At 46.5% G+C, this 16,730-nt stretch overlaps 1 protein-coding gene across 1 annotated transcript in view; it reads left to right on the plus strand.

Moving 5' to 3' along the window:
• Positions 1 to 508: 508 nt before the first annotated feature.
• stxbp5l (syntaxin binding protein 5L) overlaps positions 509 to 16,730 on the plus strand; it is a gene marked incomplete at both ends in the record, with an annotated part of 240,189 nt that continues 223,967 nt past the window's right edge. The window contains one exon of the mRNA XM_083641646.1: positions 509 to 682. Coding sequence (XP_083497772.1) covers positions 509 to 682 — 174 coding nt within the window. The remainder of the gene's footprint in view (positions 683 to 16,730) is intronic.

Raw genomic sequence — 16,730 nt, forward strand, 5'->3', positions numbered from 1 at the left:
TTTCGGGCTTCTGTCTCAACACTCGCCGCTCGCTTCCCTCTCCTGAAGATGTCTCGGTTTTGGGGACCTGGACCTGGACGCTGCTTTAGGACGCAAGAAGAGAAAGCACGGAGTTGAGTATAGTTCCAAGCTCCCATAGGCGGCCCGCATCCGCAGCGTTGCCGCGGTTCTTCTCAGGTCATTCAATTTTGTGTGAGTGTGTGTGTGTGTGTGTGTGTGTGTGGACAGCAGCCAGAAAAGAAGATGAGGTGCCTCTGTGACTTTTTACAGTCCACCTAAAGGAGAGGAGACAGAAAGTGAAAGAGAGAGCGAGCGAGAAGGAAAGAGAGAGATACTATCGGCTGCTGCTGCCGCAGGAAACGACTGCCCCCCTTTTTTTAACCGCCAAAACGAGTTGTTATCTCGCATCTGATCATCTTTGAGAGGGGGGGCGTCTCTGGAAAGGGTGCCCGAAAGCGCAGAGTAGCCTTTCCCCTCCCTCCTCCACTCCCCGAAATAAACACCCAAAATGAAGAAGTTCCGGAAGGTGCTGGACGGGCTGACCACCTCGTCCCCGGAAAGAGGAGGGAGTCTCGGGTCGCCATCGGGCGGCAGCGCGGCCGGGACGCCCACCGCGGCGAACACTCCCAGGGAGATCGACGTCCAGGAGACGCTGGTGTCGGAAAACTTTCAGCTGTGTAAGGTAAGGGTAACAGGCCTTCATTTGGACAGATCATTTAGTTCTAGGGCAGTGGTTCTCAACATGGGGTCCCCAGCAAACTGCCGAATTGTTCAACTTCACCTAAACTTGGCAATCATTTCATTGAGGCCCACACGAAGTCAACACAATTAGAGAATGAAGAGGAATGACTATATTGATCATTCTTCTATGGGGGGGGGGGGGGGGGGGGGGGGGCTGATGTGGACTAAATTAGGGGTCCTTGAAATGAAACAGGTTGATAATCACTGCTTTAGGCTATATAGCACCAGAAACTTGTGGAATGACTGTTCTGAGCATAGTTTCTCTGTTATCTCTCTATACTACAATACAATACAGAACCGACAAAATGATATCTAACAATAAAACATATTCTCAGGTTTTGGGTCTGAGAGACACAAAATCTCATCAAATGGGGTCTGTGACTCTAATGTGGACTAGAGAGGGCTCGTTGCTATGAAAAGGGTTGAGTTTTAGGCCACCGACATGCACCAGGGGCCGAGGTGACTGAGACCCACTATGCACTGGGAGCTGAGGTGACTGAGACCCACTATGTACTGGGAGCTGAGGTGACTGAGACCCACTTATCACTGGGAGCTGAGGTGACTGAGACCGAGGTGGTAGTGTAATCAGCACCGTGATGGCTGTAGCAGGCCAACCTGGTGGCCAGAATAGAACGTTAGCATTGTATGTTTCGGCAATCCACGGATATGTAGAATATCAATGTTTCTGGACCAATAATATGTTGCATACTGTACTCACTTTTTGTGTATATTAGTCTCATGTGGTCAGACCCAACATGTTATGGCAGCACGCCTCCAGCGACGGAGGTCTGGATCATAAGTCAGCATTTCCGGGTTTTGCCAGAGGAAATCCCCTGGCTCCTATAGTATCATGGCGGAAGTCCGGCTCTCTGTGCATTGGTGCATCATTCGAAATGTTCCGCCCACGAGTTGCGTCACACAAATAAGGAGGTCCGTGGTTGGTCAATTCATATGTCTGTCACTCATTTTGTTTTGGTCTTAGTCCTTAACCACTTTTCAAGAGTTGCCCACCAGACGTATCTATCTATGGCTGGCTACTGTGAGACTACGTGTACATCAAGGTGATCTCATATTGAAATAGTGCAGGGGCCAGTAAGGGAGCTGTGGCCAGGGTGGATGGAGAGCCACGTTCACGTCCCGGCATATTCAAAGTCTACATTTCAACTGTAAGTCACATTGAACGTTTTTGTTATTTAAGACGAACCATCCATAACCAAGTTGTTTTACTTGTCTAAACAGTTGTTAAAGTTGTTTTATTTGTGTTTAACGTTGGAAAGGCAGCGACACCTGTGTGTGTGTGTGTGTGTGTGTGTGTGTGTGTTTTGTGTGCAGGGGGGGGCATCATAAAAGTTGAATCTGGAATGAGTTCACCTGCTGCACTGCAATTGAGACTTACATGTTGTGTTTTGTTTCCGACATAAAGCCTTGGCACTGCAGCCATGTGTGCACAGCTGGTGATGCCCCATTGACTTGTCAGTAAACATGGTGCGTGTGTGTGTGTGTGTGTGTGTGTGTGTGTGTGTGTGTGTGCGTGTGCGCACGCATGCATGTCCGTGTGTGTGTGTCTGTGTGCAGTCTGGGGTAGCTATGTCTACCGATGATGGCAGCATCTAGTCCTATCCACCTCCACTTCCCATCTGTGCACTTGCGTATACCCTCCCTTGGCTTGGTGGATCTTCTTTATCTTTATCTTTATTGTTAATTTGAGCAGGGACAGTACACAATAAATATATTGCACCAGAGATAGCTAAGAGCTAATTTGCATCTGTAGTCCCTGGGCGTACAGAGTCCTAGATAGGACACTTATGATAGAAAAAGCAACAGCAACAACAACAACAACAACAACAACAACAACAACAACAACAACATCTTATTGTGGCACTGGTTGTATGCTATGCCATGTTCTGTTCTGTTATGCTAGTTATGCTTTGTATTGTATGGTATGTTTTCTTATACTGTGAAAATGGCAAATGAATAAACAAAAGAAAAAGAAAAAAAAATAAGTAAATGAATAAACAAAAGAAAAAAAAGAAAAAAAAAGTAAATGAATAGGAGCCCTGCATCAGCAAACAGCACAGAACGGTGGCGTGTGTGTAACGGTGGCGAGCACGTTGACATAACTGGTGTCTCTCCCTTCTCGCATTATAAAAAAGAACAAAAAAAAAGTGCACAGCAAACCAGTGGAGCAGAGGGACCCTGCAGTGCTATCCTGGCTGATGTGCTTTTTCACTGAACGGTGGAGGAGGAGGAGGAGAAGAGAGGAGAAGAGAGGAGGGAGGGGGGGGGGTCCTATTTATAGCAGCATTGGCCGCCCATTGCAGCCCCTTTGCTGGATGCATTTGGAGCTGACTGCAGCGATAATTCCTCGCCAGCCCCCCCAAAAAGAGAAGCGGAGGGGCTGGAGGGCTGCATTTTTGGACTCTGGCTGTGAATAATTCATTGAGAGAGAAAGTGGGGTTGTTTGCAGAGCTGTGTTATCAGGGGGAGGGGGGGAGCTTGTGTGTGTGTGTGTGTGTGTGGGGGGGGGGGGGGGCGGTTGATTCACAAGCTGGATGTGAATGCTGCAGAGCATCCTGGGCAGCCAGGCGAGGCAGGAGAAAGTGCTGGAAAAGAGTGGTGTGTGTGTGGGGGGGTGCCACGTGCGTGCGCGTGTGTGTGTGTGTGTGTGTGTGTGTGTGTGTGTGTGTGATGGCATCATCCAACCCAGTCGCCAGAATAAAACGTTGGCATTTTACATGTCTACAAAGCAGGATTATGTACAATATCCATGTAAATTTGAAACAAACCGGTGGTTAATTTGAAAACCTTGTTGCCTTTCCTACGTTAAACCCAATAAAACAACTTTAACAACTTTGGTTATGTTTAGGCAAGTAAAACAACTTGGTTAGGTCAGGATTATGGCATGGGTTATTCTTAAATAACAACAAATGTTAAATGTGACTTATGGTTGAAATATAGGCTTTGGAAACGCGGTGTGACCATGATGGAACAACATGGCCCGCTGGTGTTTACTAACCTGGGAGACCATCCTGATCACGTGAACTCACATTCTGCTTCGTTCTGCGGATCCATCTGTCCACGGGCCAATCAGGGACCTCTGCCTCATAGTTGACAATGTATAACCGGCCAATCAGGGATGCCGCTTGCAAAACAGCAATGGCGGCTCTTAAAGCAACAAGAGTAAACACAGCCGTAAGTGCAGTTATTGCAGAAATAGACCCAATAACAACAATTATAAACATGAACAAGGGTGTGCACCAGCGGAGTTTCTCAGCAGAAAGGACGTTTTTCGCCATTCCTCTGAGTGGATTTGGATTTGGCTGATTGGCTGAAGGAGTTGTCTGTCAAGGCAAGTACTCCCACCCACTGAAATCGATGTGGACAGATTGGAGTGCACTGCAGACAGAGTTTACGCCCTCCATCCACCCTTACTCGTTACTCCTCATAATGCATTTTGGTTCAGAAATGTTCATATTCTACATGTCTGTGGATTGTAGAAACGTAGGCACAATGTTGACATTTTATTCTGGAGAGCAGGCTGCCTCGTCCCTCACAGAAGAGGAGCTGCTCTGTTCAGCAGGCTGCCTCGTCCCTCACAGAAGAGGAGCTGCTCTGTTCAGCAGGCTGCCTCGTCCCTCACAGAAGAGGAGCTGCTCTGTTCAGCAGGCTGCCTCGTCCCTCACAGAAGAGGAGCTGCTCTGTTCAGTAGGCTGCCTCGTCCCTCACAGAAGAGGAGCTGCTCTGTTCAGCAGGCTGCCTCGTCCCTCACATGCAGAAGAGGAGCTGCTCTGTTTAGCAGGCTGCCTCGTCCCACACAGAAGAGGAGCTGCTCTGTTTAGCAGGCTGCCTCGTCCCTCACAGAAGAGGAGCTGCTCTGTTCAGTAGGCTGCCTCGTCCCTCACAGAAGAGGAGCTGCTCTGTTTAGCAGGCTGCCTTGTCCCACACAGAAGAGGAGCTGCTCTGTTCAGTAGGCTGCCTTGTCCCTCACAGAAGAGGTGCTGCTCTGTTCAGTAGGCTGCCTCGTCCCTCACAGAAGAGGAGCTGCTCTGTTTAGCAGGCTGCCTCGTCCCTCACAGAAGAGGAGCTGCTCTGTTCAGTAGGCTGCCTCGTCCCTCACAGAAGAGGAGCTGCTCTGTTTAGCAGGCTGCCTCGTCCCACACAGAAGAGGAGCTGCTCTGTTCAGTAGGCTGCCTCGTCCCTCACAGAAGAGGAGCTGCTCTGTTCAGCAGGCTGCCTCGTCCCTCACAGAAGAGGAGCTGCTCTGTTCAGTAGGCTGCCTCGTCCCTCACAGAAGAGGAGCTGCTCTGTTCAGTAGGCTGCCTCGTCCCACGCAGAAGAGGAGCTGCTCTGTTTAGCAGGCTGCCTCGTCCCTCACAGAAGAGGAGCTGCTCTGTTCAGCAGGCTGCCTCGTCCCTCACAGAAGAGGAGCTGCTCTGTTCAGCATGCTGCCTCGTCCCACACAGAAGAGGAGCTGCTCTGTTCAGCGAGTGGCTTAATGCATCATGTTCACTAGAAAACCTTCAATTAGCTGAAGCTCTCATGAAAAAGACATGAGAGCACTAACCCACCAACCAGCACACTTCATCAATGCTCAAAGTGTGTGTGTGTGTGTGTGTGTGTGTGTGTGTGCAGTGGCGTGCCGTCCATTAGGCGAACTAGGCAAATGCTAAGGGCGCTTGAGCCGTTAGGGGCGCCAGAGAGGGTAATTTTTTTTTTTTTTTTTTTTTTACAAATACATTTTCATGATAATAGGCCTACTATTATTTTACAATAGTAGACAAAAATAAGAAGAACAACGTCTTAAGTCTTTAAATAATAGTGAAATAATTTTTCTAATTCTGGCTTTCTGGCTGCCCGGGCTGCAGCACTTTCACCATGGTCCCTAATCCATACCACCCCACCCCCTGCGCGGCCGCTCTCCCTTCTACCTGCTCGGAGCTTTTTCCCAGAGTGGGGGAAGGGAGCTGGAAGGTGGGTGCTGAGGGTGCTGCAGCACCCCCTGGTGGCAAGAAATGGATTTTCGAAATTGTTGGATTTGGCTGTCTTGTGTTTATACCACCAACAAGATGCATTAAAAAACAGTTTGTGCTTCCCAGCTCTAATCTTATTTCATACGGTCTCTCTTCAAAAGTGTTTGATTTTCATCATAATCTGGTTTTCCATAATAATAAGTTCAGTGTTTATGCCTGTGTTTCTGTCTGTTGTAGTGTAAAACGACTAAAGGGAGAGCAGGTGCTTACATGAAAGTGAGTGAGAAAATCTTGCCTAGGGCACCAACTTGGTCAGGCACGCCACTGTGTGTGTGTGTGTGTGTGTGTGTAGGTGTGTGTGTGTGTGTGTGTCTGTGTGTGTGTGTGTGTGTGTGTGTGTGTGTGTGTAGGTTTGTGTGTCTGTGTGTGTGTGTGTGTGTGTGTGTGTGTGTGTGTTACTGATGTGATTCAGTGATATGGACTTACTGTAAAAGGCAGACAGGGATGCCAACAATTAATCGAAGATCGATTACTTGCTCAGTTGCTCGTTAAGGATTTACTGGAGCACGTGAAAATGTACTCGATCAAAAGAAACAACGACAACGCAACGTGGTTCTTTCTGTTCAGTAGAAGGGTGTTTTCAAATCATGTTTCAATGATCCTCCAGAGGGCGCAATTATATCACTATAGCCCTTTTCAGACACGTCACGCAGTGACGGAACATGGCGATGGTATCTTCGCAAGAGTGCAAAATGACACTAGCGGGAGCTAGACGATAGCATAAGAGGCACGCAAAGGCCAGTATTTTGCACGGCCACGCCTGGGCCACGCCTACACCTGTGTTTGCGCTTAGATCCCAGCGCAAAACTGGATGGTGGAGGCAGACGATAGGAGGTGCATAAGAGGTGCGCAAACTGCTGCGCAAACGATAGCGCCTGTACGACGATAGGGCCCATAATGTCTGAGGTCATTACCCGTTTTTAGCAACAGCTTATCTTTAAGACTTTGAGCTCAAGATAAGGTTATTTGTCAACAAAATACACTGGCGAACACTTTGGCTAATTAGCAGAGCAGAGAAAAAAACAGCTACACATGAAATATCTTAAAAATGACAAAATACACTGGAGGGGGGCTTTAACTCCAACCTTATCTTCACTGGGAGCGATGCTTGAAGTTAACCTCAATTATAAATTTGCAAATATGTAATTAACTTCTTCCTTCAACATCAAATGCAAAAAGCATGACATTTCTATTCTTGATGTTGCCGAGTGAAACTGGAAGTCAGAATGAAATCAGTATGTAATGGATGGAATGGGTGTGCAGAAGAAGACTTTCCTTTTTGCCAACTCTCTCTGTATGGGAAGTAATGAAGATGTTGGGGTCGACTAGTATGGTCTTAGGTGTGTGGGGCGAACACACACACACACACACACACACACACACACACACACACACACACACACACACACACACACACACACACACACACACACAGACAGTTCTAGGCCATGTGATGAATGAAAACCTCTCACCCCTTGACCTTTCCCCATTTCATTAGGCAGTGAAGTATGAGCATTATACCTACACAGCAAAACCAACCGTCTTTTCATCTACCTATAATAAAGGCAGGACCGTCTGTGTGTGTGTGTGTGTGTGTGTGTGTGTGTGTGTGTCCTTCGGGTATCTCAACACCCGTTCGTCCAATCGACTTCGAACTTGGTGGGTACGCTGCTGGGGACCCGACGAAATGCAGTACTGAATTTCCATGCGATTTGACCGATCCTAACACAGTTTTGCGTCAATGTCACGTGTGAACACAGAAGTCACGTGTGTGATATTGTGCAATTCGACCAATCAGAACATGTTTTTGCCCCCTGCAACCACACTTACTCATCGGTGATGATGTCATCAGTGATGTCATTGTTGATGATGTCATCAGTGATGTCATTGTTGATAATGTCATCAGTGATGTCACTCGAGCAATTGTGCTTTTAATGTCTTTAAAGTAAAAAACCACATCCACCAAAAAAAGAAGAGTTTATTGTCCTGAGTGAGTTGATATTGTTTAGCTAATCTTGGTCATATTTCATGCTTTCTTCAAGATTATGAAAATACAGAAATGCAAATTATGTATGGCAATATTCCAACCAATGCAGCAACTAATGGCCATACAGGTTGTGGTCAGAAGGAAACTACTGTACATTCTAGTGGAGAAGAAAATCCAAATGTGTGTGTGTGTGTGTGTGTGTGTGTGTGTGTGTGTGTGTGTGTGTGTGTGTGTGTGTGATAGTTTCTCTCCTCGGCGTGCTGTGTGGGAAGATGTAATAGCACATTTTGTTTGGATCATATACAGTATGTGATACGGTCTAGTGAAAGGAGTAGGCAACCGTGAAATCGCACAAGTCAAGAGACCCCCCGACCCCTCCCCCGTATTAGGCAAGTTCAGATGTTGAACACATTCAATATAACAAACAGTTTTAGAATCGCTGAATGCATATATACAATTTGTTAGCAAACTAAGCTTGTTCAGGGCAAACCAAAGATTTTCTCTGAATGTTGGTTTTAGGCGTACGAACATTCAAATTTGCATATCTTCTTAAACTATTTTGAGATTTCATTGTTTGACACATCATTTGAAAACTTACAACCTGCAGTTCCATAATCTGCAAGAAAAAGAAAAAGAAAAGAAAAAAAGAAAAGACCTTGGCCTACTTGTTACCCAAAACACCAGTCCCTGTCACAATATGCATGTCTTCATAGTGGAAGGTGCAGGCGACAGGCCCCAGGTGGCTGAGAATCTCATTGAGTCTCATTCCCTGGTCAGAGACAAATGAGTTCAATGTGTTTCAGAGAGAGAGCGAGAGAGGGAGGGAGAGAGGTGATTGACTGCAAGATGCTTAGAAGAAAGAAGAGGAGGAATAGTGATTGCAAAGAGAGGCTTTAACCACAACGGCACAAGGATTGATGGTATATGTAGTTTTGTTGTGTGAAAACAATAAAAAGGTAACATTAGGCAATTTGTTAAAAGTATCAGTTTCAGTTATCAGTTAAGGAGAAAGGCGGTTCTATTTGATGGGAGGGGGTGGGATTGGTCGATAATGTGTGATGGTTTTATTGGTTGGAATTTTTACGCCGTGGCCACAGGCCACGGCGGCAGCACTGAAGTCAAAGCCACATCCGGTTCAGTCCACCAAAAATGTTCATATCTGTGCAAATAACCATGCAAAATGCCCCCCAAATGTCATATGCATTTGGCTTGCATATCAGAAAAATCGCCACTCGCGATGTCTCTGCCCTCCACAGCCCCGGCTGGGAAGCAGTGAGGTCCGTCGGGCAAGTGGCGCCTGTCCCCGCTGAGAGAGCCGCTTTTCACATTGCTTTTCATATTGCAGGCACTGCCTCCTCACCCTGTCACCTCTCTGAGCACAGCACTGCCTCCTCACCCTGTCACCTCTCTGAGCGCAGCACTGCCTCCTCACCCTGTCACCTCTCTGAGCGCAGCACTGCTTCCTCCTCACCCCGTCACCTCTCTGAGGGCAGCACTGCCTCCTCACCCTGTCACCTCTCTGAGCGCAGCACTGCCTCCTCACCCTGTCACCTCTCTGAGCGCAGCATTGCCTCCTCACCCTGTCACCTCTCTGAGCGCAGCACTGCTTCCTCCTCACCCCGTCACCTCTCTGAGGGCAGCACTGCCTCCTCACCCCGTCACCTCTCTGAGCGCAGCACTGCCTCCTCACCCCGTCACCTCTCTGAGCGCAGCACTGCCTCCTCACCCTGTCACCTCTCTGAGCACAGCACTGCCTCCTCACCCTGTCACCTCTCTGAGCACAGCACTGCCTCCTCACCCTGTCACCTCTCTGAGCACAGCACTGCCTCCTCACCCTGTCACCTCTCTGAGCGCAGCACTGCCTCCTCCTCACCCTGTCACCTCTCTGAGCACAGCACTGCCTCCTCACCCCGTCACCTCTCTGAGGGCAGCACTGCCTCCTCACCCCGTCACCTCTCTGAGCGCAGCACTGCCTCCTCACCCCGTCACCTCTCTGAGCGCAGCACTGCCTCCTCACCCCGTCACCTCTCTGAGCGCAGCACTGCCTCCTCACCCTGTCACCTCTCTGAGCGCAGCACTGCCTCCTCACCCCATCACCTCTCTGAGCACAGCACTGCTTCCTCCTCACCCCGTCACCTCTCTGAGCGCAGCACAGACACGATGCATTGGTAATGAATGAAATGCTATGGCTTCCATATTCATGAAATCCATAGCTACCTGTTGCTGTGGGGAGTCTCAAAGTCTGAAACCACATTGTGCTGGTGAGGCTAAAAATATACACTTTTAATTCCAGATGGCTGCAAGTTGAGGTGAACGAATAGAATATCTGATGAGCATACAAATAAGTCTTTCTTTGTGCTTTTGATTGATGCCCGTTATGCATACAAAATGAGATTTGAGGAGGTTACTTCTAGATCTCTGCGACTGAAAATGCACATTTCAACTCAATTATCTTTTTTTTTGTTTTTTTGTTTTATTTTACCGCTCTCATAGTTTGGATCTGGAGCTTGTTAGGTGGTGCGCTGCTGGGACATCTTGACCCCGCTCACATTTCTAATCTCCTTTAAATGATTACTCTCAAAAAAGGCATGTCTGATTACCTGCAACATCAGCACAATACCACCGCAAATTAGCTTCCCTGCTCAGACCGGCCTGTGTCTAACAGGATCATCAGATAGGACTGTTTTCACAGCAGAATCCCACTGGTATATTTTTTTGGAGAAGGTCCTTCATGACCGGCATGGACACTTTAATAGGATTAATGTCCTGTTAAGGTATAGCTTCAAATCCTCTCTGACTGGCAGACTCAGATAAGACTGTTGTCGGTTATCAAGGATTTTCGTAGGAGTCTTGAGACCCAGTCTGATTGGATGTATAATTCTATTGGATGGTAACCTATGCAGCAGTGGATCAGAGCTTTTTGTGTGTGTGTGAAATGATCCTACTGCACTGCTACATACTGTAGCTCAGGAGGTAGAGCGGGTCCTACTGCACTGCTACATACTGTAGCTCAGGAGGTAGAGCGGGTCCTACTGCACTGCTACATACTGTAGCTCAGGAGGTAGAGCGGGTCCTACTGCACTGCTACATACTGTAGCTCAGGAGGTAGAGCGGGTCCTACTGCACTGCTACATACTGTAGCTCAGGAGGTAGAGCGGGTCCTACTGCACTGCTACATACTGTAGCTCAGGAGGTAGAGCGGGTCCTACTGCACTGCTACATACTGTAGCTCAGGAGGTAGAGCGGGTCCTACTGCACTGCTACATACTGTAGCTCAGGAGGTAGAGCGGGTCCTACTGCACTGCTACATACTGTAGCTCAGGAGGTAGAGCGGGTCCTACTGCACTGCTACATACTGTAGCTCAGGAGGTAGAGCGGGTCCTACTGCACTGCTACATACTGTAGCTCAGGAGGTAGAGCGGGTCCTACTGCACTGCTACATACTGTAGCTCAGGAGGTAGAGCGGGTCGTCCGCTAATCGCTTTGGATAAAAGTGGTGGTTAGATATTTGCCAGTCTGCATGTCGACGTGTCCTTGGGTACTATACTGAACTCCAAATTGTGCCCGATGGCTGTGCCTGAAATCTGTCTGGTAGCTTGCTGCCATTGGTGTATGAATGTGTGTGTGAATAAAAGCGCTATATAAATGCAGGCCATTTAGATAAAGGTAATTTGACTAGTTTCAACAATTCTCTTTTACCTGGAGAATGTAGCTTGTTTCAGGACATTTACTTGGTAAAAGTGAAATTGTCTTGTACAAAGTTTATTTTTTTCTACAGTGCACTGAGATAATTTGCCCAAAAAAAACATTTAAACTTGATTGGTCTGGAAACAAGATAAAATCACAGAGCTTGTCATTTTTGCAGTGGACATTCGAAAACAAATTTACCTATTCATCTTTACAGTAGCTATAACATTAAAAAAGTGATATAGATAGAAAAGATAGGGGGGAATGAATAGATGTTTCTGAAAGCCTGGGGTCAGAGTTCAGAGGATGAGAGGTGGGGCCCTCCCCCATCCCTCCCTTTGCGGTGGCCTCTCTCTCTTCCCTCTTCCCTCGCACTGCCTCCCTCACGATAGCGGCGGGTAGCGTGGCGTGGGCGTGCGAGGATGACATCGCCAGACTTCCTCACCAGCGACCCCGCAAAGTCTTTGTGGGGCGTGATGACTCATTAGGTCGGGTTCCAGCTAGTCTCACATTACCGCGTGTCTGCTGCCTGTCAACAGCCTCAGTGTGCGATCAATTAGGGAGGAGGCAGCAAACAGCAGGCTGGAGGAATCAGGCGAGGAGAGGAGAGGAGAGGAGAGGAGAGGAGAGGAGAGGAGAGGAGAGGAGAGGAGAGAGTCAGATAGAGGAGGGAACATTCTCACCATGTATTTGTCTGCATCCCCAATACATCCTATGTTGTTTTTGTTCACACCAGTCACAAGGAACTCCTAATTTTAGAAGTGGGCTGTGTTTGGACCAAGCTTTACAAGATAAATACTCAAAGTACCAACCATTACTTGAAATTGTAACCAACTTTGAGCACAGATGTAGACTCTGTATACTTGGAAGCCTGGGCCATTAATTGCTGGCCCTTAAGCCCCCCCCCCCCCCCCCCCCCCCAGATGATCTGTGGTAAAACAGCTCTGCGCCAGATGTGCCGTTGTTTCCTATGGGGAGAGCGGTGCCTTCCCTTGGTGTCGCGCACCGTTCAAATTTGACACCGTGCAGGCGTGCACTGAGGTCAAAGTTCAAATTGTTTCAACTTTGACCTACTTACTGCTGACCTTTCTCCGCTCTACCTCATGGTGAGAGAAGAGAAGATCGCTTATCATGTGAAGGCAGCTTTAGGTGTTCATGGATTGTCTAACCCTGTTATATTTGATTCCCTGTATTTATACATTTGTGCACTCAAATAAAGCATTCAAATGAAAGGACGGGTTTGTCCGTCCGGTTTAATGTGTGGGGGCATGTCCCACAAAAAAATTCATAAACCATTTAATCCAGTGATTCCCGAACCTTTTTTCATATCAAGGATGCCTATTTAGTCCACATTTGGGCCACAGACCCCCATTTGATGAGATTTTGTCTCTCAAACCCAAATCTGAGAATATTTCTGTTAGGTATGATTTTGTCCAGAATTCCATCCATGATTATCTGTAATGTAGATAGATAGAGAGACAACACTGAAACTATGATCAAAACATTCTTCAAGTCATTCTTCTACATTCTCTAATGGTGTTAACTGCTTGTAAATGAAAGTCATCAATTTCCCAGGGATCCCCTGGAACCCTCGTAAGGACCCCTGGTGGTCCCCGGACTCCACCTTGAGAACCACTCATCTAATCTATTATTGAGTCTTAAAGATCTCTGAAAATGATGCCCACCAAGATGAGATCATTTCACACTTCCAATGCAAATCAACAAAATGTAGTTTCCTTGTATTAGAAGCGGGATCGGCCTTGTTTCCAGATACTGATGTTTGTTTCTCGAAAATGTATGAAACAAGTGGAATTACGATATCTTGTCATATCAGCAGAATTTCCCACTAGAAAAATGTGATTTGAAGACTGAATAATATAGATATATATATGCCGCAAGTGGCAATTGAGTTCTCCAAGCACAATTTGAAAAGACAGACAGATAGACAAAACGAAGGTTACGGAATATGTAACCTTCGTTAGGGCCAAATTAGTGTTAGGGCATGTTGTGTTAAATTAAAACACTGGACTATCACAAAACTGCTTTTGTGCAGGACAGTCCACACATTCTATGTGTCATGGTTTGGTGAGGATTGGACAATAGTGAAAAAATTCAAAATGGCTGAAAATCTAGTTAGATGGAAATGGGTGGAGCCGGCCTATGTATATGGATGGATGCAGAATGAACAGGGAAAGTTGAATTTTGACTGGGGGTAATACGGTTCAGAGGTTATAGGCCAAAACGTAAAGTTGGTGTTATAGCGTCACCATCAGGTTGACATGGGTGAGTGGCCTTGCCTGAATAGTAGTGGGCCATGGGGACCCACCTGCCAAATGTGGTTGTATGCTTTTAGCGGAGAAAGATAATCCTTACAAATACAGCACTTGCTAAATGAGACCAAATAACATGTCAAGAGGGATGCTTTTTGCAGTGTGCGTGCGTGCGTGTCTATGTTTGTACTGTATGCATATGGACAATATGTGGAAAATGAGATGAAAACTTAATGAGCCCCATGGGGAAATTGGGTCATTGTGGTGGCAATGACGCAAAGGGAAACATAATAAACAAGGGCAAAGCAAATGGGAGCTGTATAATGACAATTGCAACTGATAATTTCAGCAGTATAACATGTTAAGTAAAATTAGAATGAAAAGTCTGGCAGAGTAGAGCGTTAACAGGAGAGTGAGGCAGAGAAAGAAGGCATGAAAATATTGTGTGTGTGTGTGTGTGTCTGATTCTTCACTCAGTTATGAACCTCCTCTTGGTTCGTGTGTGGGCGTAGAAAATGTTTGGTCCACTTGTTCTGTGGGTGATGGCAGATTGCCTGCCTCCCCTCATGTGGTGCAAACAGAATTGAGTGGGCTTTTCAATCATCCCTTCATTTGACTAAATTTTCCATCGTTTTACCTTTGCAAAGTCTATTTCCCCCCGGCAGAGCTTGATCAACCACTCTATTTTGTGAACTGTGGCAGACAGTTTGTGTGGATCCCAGTGTGTTTAATTCAATTCGGTTACATTTCTATAAAGGCAAACCATCAAAACCCACTTTTCCTATATAGGACAGACTCGATCATGTGTCATAACCAGGGATGTCGCAGAGGGTAACCCACTGACACTCAGTTCAACTTTGCACACTTTGTTTTATTTGCAGAATAGAATTTGGCACATTTTTGTGGGCTTAATAAATCTTTGTGATACGGAATTCATAGCATAGCTCGCAGAGGTGCGACCGAGTCAGCTTGACTCTAGTTCCAACAACAACAACAACAACAACAACAACAAAAACAACAACCCTTTATCTTGATTTGTGTCATTTCACAGTTGCCTATGTGTTACCCCTTTCATGAGGCCGTGTCACAAATGAGTGCAAAATAGATTTTTGAGCACTGACTGGAGGTCATAGTTTACCCTGTTTATTTACCACCACATCCATTTCCATCTATACTGCCAACATCCTTTATTGCGGAACATTGTAATATAGTGGCTCACATGCAGTCCCTGAGTTTGTGTGTAGCCTGGGGATGCGCGGGCCGCAGTTATAACCGCACTGACCGCGGATATCCCGCCCCGCGGGCGGGCCAGATCATAAAAATAAACATTCTGATTAATAGCGGATGGGTTGCGGGCGGTTGAAACGATGTATCATTAATGAGGAAAAATAATATTAATTACGTTCTCTAGTCTATGAACGTATTTTAAGCTACATTTTTTGTCAGGCACATTCTTAGTCGCCTATTGTAGATCCCCCAAAGGACCCACGGCCGTAAACACAACAACAGCCATGTGCTAGGTCGCAAGGCTACACTTTTCGTCCATATATGGTCAATGATGTCACTCTCAAAAAGGAATCTCCGCTGAAGACGTGTTTGAAGAGAAGACGCGTTTGTATTTTCCCATACAATGAGGCAATCAAGTAAACTAAACTTAAAGCTATAGCGTTAGCCGAGTAAGCTACATGAGGGCAAGTGGTGGACTGGATATAATACAGCATGGAAGTTTATTTGGAGTCTTGGACTGCAGCGATCGCACCAACGGCAGCAGAAACCGTAAGTTCGCTCCATTTATACCGTTTTATAGCGTCGGGTGCATGGCGGGCGCGGATCTATAAATAGTATGAAATAATTTGCGCAGATTTATGGCGGGCGGACGGTTCATGCATACACGCGGATTAGGATGGCATAAAAGCTCATCCGCGCATCTCTAGTGTAGCCCCTCTTGATTTCAATGCCATTTCTACTAGGGATGCACCGATCCACATTTTTTCTGATTCCAATACCTGAATTTGGATATCTGCCGATACCGATATTATGCCGATACCAATATTTTTCTTGAATATACAGTATAGGCAAAGATTTGGCCAATTAAAGATTTTTTTTTTAATATACCTTGCAAAAAGCAGACAAAATTAAGAAAATATACAAGGCAAAGAAGGATACTATTATACATGGGCAAATTACGGCCAGCGCCCCCTGTGCGGCCCGCGCTGGAATTGCAAAAAAAAAAAAGACCCCCCCCCCCGATATTGGATCGGATCGGCCCCATGCCTAATTTCTACCAGCAAATCATCAACTGTACAGGATGCCTATAACCTCGCTAAACATGACATTTTAGTCTAAAACAATCCACTTGTAACTGCACCTCTGCAGACTTGAAATCAACATCATTCCTTCCCCACCTCTGAGTGGTTCGTGGGCCCTGCTGCTCTTAAGTGCTACCACTCAAGCACTTCACAAACCTCATTATATTTGATGCCACTCTCTGAAAGTCTCTAAAATAGACCATGAGGATGTCTTTGTGGAGAGACCAAAACCTTTCTGCGGAAAGAGTTTTTCATCTTCAGAAATGTCACTGTGACTTGTTAGGGTGTTAAGGAGATTTCTATGGCAGTGGTTCTCAAACTTGATCGGTTGACTCCAAACCAAGACGTGGAGGGAAGGATGACTAGCGAGCTACCAGTGGAAGAGAAGGGAGTGGTTAATGATGCTGGCTTTTATGTCCTTAGTGACATCACGTATCCAATGAGAGACGAGGGTTTGGATTTAAACCAAATCTCACATCCAGGTGTGAGCGACAGGTCTTCTTTTTTGTCCGTTTGACTTTTCAGTTCACTTCTCATGTAGCCGAGGCCTTTCTTTGTTTGAAACCATGCTCTCGGTCCCAACACCATCCTATGGGATTTTGAGCACAAGGTTTGTAGGAAACTTTCCATTTAAGCTTTGAACTGTTGAAAAACGGTTTAAAACCACGCTTATCCAGCCACTCCCGCGCTGTAACCCTGGTGTAAC

The sequence above is a fragment of the Poromitra crassiceps genome (genome assembly GCF_964638095.1).
Source record: "Poromitra crassiceps genome assembly, chromosome: 8".
In the NCBI taxonomy this organism is placed as follows: Eukaryota; Metazoa; Chordata; class Actinopteri; order Beryciformes; family Melamphaidae; genus Poromitra; species Poromitra crassiceps.